The 7,885-nt window shown below is 36.4% G+C and overlaps 1 protein-coding gene across 2 annotated transcripts in view; it reads left to right on the top strand.

Annotated features, from left to right (window-relative positions):
• Positions 1-4,522: 4,522 nt before the first annotated feature.
• Positions 4,523-7,885, top strand: part of wu:fy63c09 (SH3 domain-containing protein 19) — a 34,907-nt gene continuing 31,544 nt past the window's right edge. For both annotated transcript variants that reach the window (XM_014022157.1, XM_014022158.1), the window contains exon 1: positions 4,523-4,968. In XM_014022157.1, coding sequence (XP_013877611.1) covers positions 4,872-4,968 — 97 coding nt within the window. In that variant the 5' untranslated portion in view covers positions 4,523-4,871. The remainder of the gene's footprint in view (positions 4,969-7,885) is intronic.

Here is a 7,885-nt window from a genome sequence, read left to right on the forward strand (position 1 = left end):
AAAGTGCCATGTCCAACAGGTAAGATATTAATTGTTCATCAGTTGTTCACAGAACCCTGCTTTATAACTTTATAACTTCTTTAGCCTCTTTGCAGTGAATGTGGTGGTTTTCTGTGTGGAAAAACACAAACAGACACGGCTGCATTCCTGCCAAACACCTTCACATTCTGACGACAACAATGTCGACGACTCGGCTGCAGCTTTTTACTTTAGCAGCTATTTCAAAAATGTGCCGGCTGCACCTGTGACAGGCTCCACCTCAGATTATATCTCTCAAACAGGATGATGTAGAAACATGTCGGCCTCTTTCTAATCTTATTCACAGATTAAAATAAATAAATAAATAGATCTGTGATTGAGGTCAGGATGGTTCTGATGGGTCAGAACCTGTCCTCAGACAGAACAACCTGTGTTTCAGACGGGCTTACACAGAGGTAATCTGAGATGAGACAGTGATGTTTAATCCCAAACTGTGTGTTTGTGTCTGCGGCCATCAGACCGTCAGAGATTAAAATCTCAAACTCTGACCTGAAGTCTCCTCTGACCTGTTTTATCTCCCAAACTTTAAACTGTTTATTTGTTTTTAAATTTGTTTTCAGGGATGTTCTGGTTTGGATTTAAAGTCAGATTGATTATAATATTAAGAGAATAATCAGACATAATCCATTTCTAATACAGAAATGCACAATTTATTTAACTTTAACTCTTTTTTGTTAAATAAAACAATTGATTTGATTATTTGTCTTGTTTTATTTGTTTTAAAGACATCTTTAGTTTAATTTTTACACATTTTTAAACTTTATTTTCATCTTTTAAGAAAATATTTCTCTCATGTCAGTTATAACATGATAAATAACACATTATTACATCTCATAGTTCACAGCACAGTCTTTAGTTCTTACAACTAATCTGAGCCAAAGACAGGGAGTCAACACTTACCTTGAATGTCCTGTGGGAAAAGAAATAAAAAGAATAAATAAAAACATAAAAGAACCTCTCAGATCTCTGTAACGATCACACAGCGTGAATAAATCCTGAGGTTTGTTGTTTCAGAGCCAGCAGGTTGGTTTTAATCTGAGCTGGGTGGTTCCTGAGGCTTTGAGGGCTCAGACTGCGCTCTGAGGTAACCCATAAGCCCCGCCCACATGAAGCTCAGGCCACGCCCAGTTGGTCCGCCCCAAAACAAGTGAGACAGTATAAACAGCTTTTGTTTTGGTCTTTAAGCATGATTGTTCTTATTATTATTCTTTATATGTTATATTTAAAAATGTTGAAGCAGAGATAAAGAAACAAAAACTAATTTTCCATAATCTGTCAACTTTAATCCTTAAATTATGCAACGATTCTAAAGAAATGCATCAAGCCTTTGCAATGTTTAACATAATTACATGGAAATAATTGAATAAATTATAAAACAATAATAGTATTAATTATTTATTAGAACAATAAGATGTGGATTTTATTCATCTTTATTCATCATCAAAATTCAAAATGTGACCTCGTTAGGAGCACAATATCTGATATTTAAAATTTAGTTTGATATTATATCATTTTTTTCATTAATTAGTCTTTACTTACATAACTCAATGTTTTTGCATGAAGGTTGAAATAATGTCAGTAATAAATTCAGTGTTTGTTGCTTTAGTTTGTCTCTTTTATGATGCTTTGGTTTGTGTTATGATAAAAATAAATTATATTCTTATTATCTATATTAGAATTTTACACAAATAACTGTATGCCCTGATTTAAAGATTCAGATTAAAATGAGAAAACCTGTTGCGTCGCAAAGAAAAAAAGATTATTGTGTTGGTTAACACTGTCCTCTGCTGGCACAGAGCTGAAGCTACAACAGATGGAGACTGGTTAGATCAGGGCTCTGCAACATTTACAATCAAATGAGACATTTCTGCTCCTCAGCTCACTAATAAAATGTATCCAGAGCCGCAATACAAGCTACAACTGTGATTATCAACTGGTGGTCCGTGGGCCTTTTCAAGGCCTTTTCGTGAACCTTTATGGCCAGTATATGCAAAACCTAAAAATATATTGTGAACTTTATTATTTATTATTTTTACACTTCAGGACTGAATTAAAAAAACATTTGGCACAAGAAAAATACTGGTTATAGTTTATACAGGATTTCATAAAAACTAGTACAGCTGAATTAATCAGACACTTTTTCCCTAATTCTTATTATTATGTGATCCTAAAGGTGATTAAAGATAACCCTGATGGATTTGAGAGAAAAATCTTAGAAAGAAGTTGGATTATTTAGACAGACAACAGGCCAGCATGAGCTAACATGTTTTACTTTTTATATTAGTAGTCTTGATTATATATCTGCATAAAATTTATTAATGTTGTGAGAATAAAAAAACAAAACAAACAGAGCCACATGTGGCCCCAGAGGGGTGCAATTTCACCTTTTATATTGATGAGTCGGGATTTCTGAGCATTGTTTTTTCACTGCATGGACATGTGGTAAATGACCTGAATATTTAACATATTTATATGTTTATTTACCTGCTTGTGTTCATAAAATCAGGCACAAGTGGAGCTGTGTTTGTGGTCTAAATTTACAAACTCTTCTTCATTTCACTGATACAGAATATGTTGTTAACCTTTGACTTTTCCGTAAAGGAAGTTCCTGACTTTTAGAATAATAGACACAGTGTGAGTTTTATGAGTTAAAATTTAAATAGGAAGTAAAGCTGATATATACAGCAGGTAAAATAAGTATTGAACACGTCACCATTTTTCTCAGTAAATATATTACTAGAGGTGCTAATGACATGAAATTTTCACCAGATGTTGGTAACAACCCAAGTGATCCATACATACAAAGAAATCAAACCATAAATGTCCAGAAATGAAGTTATTTGTAATAATGTGGAATGGCACAGGGAAAAAGTATTGAACACATGAAGAAAGGGAGGTGTAAAAAGGCATGGAAAGCCAAGACACCAGCTGAACTCTCTCAGTAATTAGAAAACAAGCCTGCCCCTTGTCAGTGCAAGTTAATATCAGCTGGTTCAGTCCCAAATGATGGCCAGGTATCACACAAGAACCATCTGATGATGGGTAAAAGTAAAGAGCTCTCTCAAGACCTTCACAACCTTATTGTTGCAAAGCATAATGATGGCATCGGTTACAGAAGAATGTCTAAACTTCTGAAGGTTCCAGTGAGCACTGTTGGGGCCATAATTCAGAAGTGGAAAGAACATTATTTCACCATAAACCGACCACGACCAGGTGCTCCTCACAAGATTTCTGACAGAGGAGTGACAAGAATTATCAGAAGAGTTGTCCAAGAGCCAAGGACCACTTGTGGAGAGCTTCAGAAAGACCTGGAATTAGCAGGTACGTTTGTTTCAAAGAAAACAATAAGTAATGCACTGAACCACCATGGCCTGTATGCACGCTCACCACGCAAGACTCCACTGCTGAAGAAACAGCATGTTGAAGCTCCTTTAAAGTTTGCTGCACAACATTTAAACAAGCCTGTGTAATACTGGGAGAATATAGTCTGGTCAGATGAGACCAACATTGAACTGTTTGGATGCCAGAATACACATCATGTTTGGAGGTCAAATGGCACTGCACATCAGCCCAAAAACACCATACCAACAGTGAAGTTTGGAGGTGGGAACATCATGGTGTGGGGCTGTTTTTCAGCATATGGTACTGGCAAACTTCAAATAATTGAAGGAAGGATGAGTGGAAAAATGTACAGAGACATTCTTGATAAAAATCTGCTTCCATCTACCAGGATGATGAAGATGAAACGTGGCTGGACATTTCAGCAAGACAATGAGCCCAAACACAAAGCCAAGGAAACTCTCAGTTGGTTTCAGAGAAAGAAACTAAAGCTGCTGGAATGGCCCAGCCAATCACCTGACCTGAATCCAACAGAAAATCTATGGAAAGAACTAAAGATCAGAGTTCATAGAAGAGGTCCACGAAACCTTCAAGATTTGAAGACTGTTTGTGGAAGAATGGGCCAAAATCACACCTGAGCAATGCATGCCACTAGTTTCTCCATACAGGAGGCGTCTTGAAGCTGTCATTGACAACAAAGACTTTTGTACAAAGTATTAGATAAATTTCAGAAAGTGTGTTCAATACTTTTTCCCTGTGCCATTCTACATTATTACAAATAACTTCATTTCTGGACATTTATGGTTTGATTTCTTTGTATGTATGGATCACTTGGGTTGTTACCGACATCTGGTGAAAATTTCATGTCATTAGCACCTCTAGTAATATATTTACTGAGAAAAATGTTGACGTGTTCAATACTTATTTTACCTGCTGTAGATTACAGTTCTCATGGGATTTTGAAGAAAATACATTTCAAATTATCATTGAAAAGCTTTAATAATTTACATTTTCTAATAATTATAATTTACTTGACTGTTCATTGAGTTTTAGCTTCATTATTTATGTTTATTTAGGTGTTTTGTTTAAATTAAATAGGCTTATTTAGCTCCATAGTTTATCCTGTGTTGGTGACGTCACGGGGCCGGAGCTCGGCTCGGCTCGGCTCGCGACCGGAGGACGCTCGGAGAAAACCGTCCGAGCCGAAACCGAAAACTGCGCGTTCTAATCGACTTATAAGTGGTTTTTAAACATTTTCCGGGCCGGACGGCTTTGTGGGTACGGAGCCCGGAGGCTGACCTGACTCCGGAAGTGGTTTCGAGCCCTGAAAGTTGTCGGTGGTTCGCGGTGAACTCGTCCCGGTTGTTGTTGGCTGTTAGCCCCGGAGCGGAGGAGGAGGAAAACGGGAGGAATCATGTCCTGACTCCGCTCCTTCTCCAGACACACAGGAGGTGAGCAGCAAGTTTTAGGAGATAAAAAGTTGATTTAAAGAAATGGCAGAAGCTCGGGCTGAAGAGGAGGAGGACGGCCTGAGGAGGAGAGACGGTGGTCGGGATGAAGTGGTCCGACGGCAGCCGAACAGCTCCGGAGGTAAAACAACATTTAAACACCTGCTCTTCCTCTTTATACTGTTTTCTGATGGGAAAATGACCTGCCACAAACAGGTTAGACTTTTAATACTCAGGAAATCAACTTTAAACTGCCTCAGCATCATAATCCTGTCGATAAAAATGAAACATTACAGTTAATCTGTGTTTATATGTGTTTAAAGTTATAATAATTGCCTGTAAACTCTGTGGTATTTGGAGTTTTACTGTGAAATTTCCCACTGGTTTGATAAAACCACCTCTGCTCCTTTATCCTATTAAATCAAACAAACCACAAAACAACCCTGAAGCTTTTTAAGTGTTTTATTTTTAAACTCTTGACATTTGTTGGCAGTTTTACACGTTGGAGCAAAGAAACATCTGAATTATGTGAACCTGTGTTGTTAAATTCATGTTTCCTCCCTGAAATAAGGAACCAAACAAACTGTTTGAAATTCAATGACTTAATGGATGCAAAAATCATTTATTTGAGTTTATTTACTTTTGATTTGTAATATTTTCAGCTGAACTCGCATTGATTTTGCATAACATCTTTCAATTTAGTCAAATAAAAATCTTGTTTTCTGGTGAATGTCAGAGAATAACACTTAAATCATGTGAACTAATGATGTGACTAACAAGCTAGAATAATAATTTTAGCCACAGGTTTGCATTAGTTGGATAATTAAACTAGTAAAACTGGTTATTATGTTGTTTTTTATCAAATTTGTGGCATCAGAAGAGTATTTTGCAGCTTTAGGATAAATATCAGCCACAAAATGCAAACAGGAAGTGTTCAAATCAAAGTAGTCTTTGTATAATAAGAAAAAAAAACATCCTTTTTTACTTCTAGAAATCTGAAGTGAACAACTGAACAGATTTCATCATGTCGTTATGTATTAAACTAAAACAAAAGCCTGCATCCTGTCGAGCTTCTTCCACAGGATTAAAAGGGAAAGTCTCAGCCAGGTGCTGCTGGTTAAATGTATTTAATGATGGTTTTGCTGTTCCTCATGGAAATGTTGGGCACTTAAATCACAAGCAGGAACCACAAATCTTTTATAAAAGTTAAAGTTAGAGTATATTTAAGTAAAAAGCTTACATTTGGCACACAGGGCCTGACAGATAAGGTCTGAGTTAAAGCAAACCATGTGGTTTTAATGTGGGTGTAGACTCCTTAAACCCAAAGTCATAAATCCTTAAACCAACAAGAGAGATCACGGCTCGGGTCAAAGTTTACACACACACACACACACACACACACACACACACACACACACACACACACTAACAATGGGTCATTTATGTTTCTGCACCCCACATTTGGACTTGGCAGGCGGGGGGACGGCTGTGTTGTTTCAGCGACCTGCAGAGAGAAATTACGAGCTCCTGATTTATACGACAGGAAACACACCTATTTTCCCTCGCAGCAAACAGCCGAAGGAGCGTTATATCATGCAGAAAAAAGGCTAATATTTATATTTACAGTTGCTAACATCTATCTGACCTTTATTTAAACTGAGAAAGAAAAAAGTTAACCAATCCAGGAAACTTTAGCTGCTTTAGAGCTGATTGCAAAGTTAACTACAGCTAAAAGCTAGATGCATCAAAAGAGTTAGCAAAAAGTTAGTCGAAAAATTATTAAAAATTATACATTGAAGCTAAACATAAACAAAATACTAACTAGAAGCAGYAAAAGGTTGGCTGAAGCTAAAYGTAGCATAAGGCTAGCTGTAGCTAAAACCTAAAATTAAACTAGCTAAAGGTCAGCTTGAAACTTGTAGCATCAGAATAGCTGCTAAAAAAAGGCTGACTAAGAGTACTAAATACCAAGCTCAAAATAGCAAACAGCTAAAAGCAGCAGAATGCTAGCTAAAAGTATGAAAAGGCTGTCTATAAGCTAAAAGTAGCTAATTCTAGCTAAAGTTATCAAAAGCTTAGCTAAAAGTAGTAAAAACCAAGCTCAAAGTAGCTAAAGGTTATCAAAGAGCTGAACACATCAGAAGTAGCTAAAAGTCAAAGATATTAAAAGGTGGGCAAGAAACTAATAGTAGCAAAGGCTAGCTAAAAATATCAAAAGCTTAGCTAAAATAAGTCAAAACATAGTACCATCACACAAAATATCAAAAGGTTGACTAGAAGCTAAAAGTACCAAAGGTTAGCTAAACTTATCAAAAGTCTTGCTAAAAATAGTAAAATGCAAGCTAAAAGCAACAAAATTATCAAAATGCTAAAAACTTCAGCTAAAACTTAAAATTATTAGCTAGAAGCTAAATGTAGCAACGGTTAGCTAAACATCAAATGTTTAGCTAAAAGCTAAAAGCGGCAAATCAGTAGCTAAAAACTAAAAGTAGGAACAGGTTAGCAAAAAGCTTGAATTAGCAGAACATAAAAGTAGCAGCTAAAATCTAAAAGACTAACTCAAAGCTAAATGTAGCAAAAGGCTTCCTAAAAAAATTCAAAAGGTAAGCTAAAAGGCAGCAGAATGAGAACTAAGGCTGAAATGTTTCAAAGGCTAGCAAAAAGCTAAAAGTAGCTAAAGGTTAAATGGCAAATGTACCAAAAGGCTTGTTAAATGTTAAAACAGTAAAAGCATAGTTTAAAACTAAAAGTTAGAAGCAGAGTTTAAAGAAAACTATGTTTTTAAAATAATTTAAAAGAACTAAATGTCAATTTTGTGTGTCTGGTGGGCGCGGGTATCTTTGTTAGAAATGAAAGAATATAGGGTCCTCTGAATGAAGGTGTGTGTGTGTGTGTGTGTGTGTGTGTGTGTGTGTGTGTGTGTGTGCATGCTCTAGGCTTTGTTATGTATGCGTCCTTGCCTTTTGAATAAATTCCTGTCACCCATTCAGTTCAGATGTGTGTGTGTGTGTGTGTGTGTGTGTGTGTGTGTGTGTGTGTGTGTGTGTGTGTGTGTGTGT

Source organism: Austrofundulus limnaeus, unplaced genomic scaffold (genome assembly GCF_001266775.1).
Source record: "Austrofundulus limnaeus strain Quisiro unplaced genomic scaffold, Austrofundulus_limnaeus-1.0 Scaffold319, whole genome shotgun sequence".
Classification (NCBI taxonomy): domain Eukaryota; kingdom Metazoa; phylum Chordata; class Actinopteri; order Cyprinodontiformes; family Rivulidae; genus Austrofundulus; species Austrofundulus limnaeus.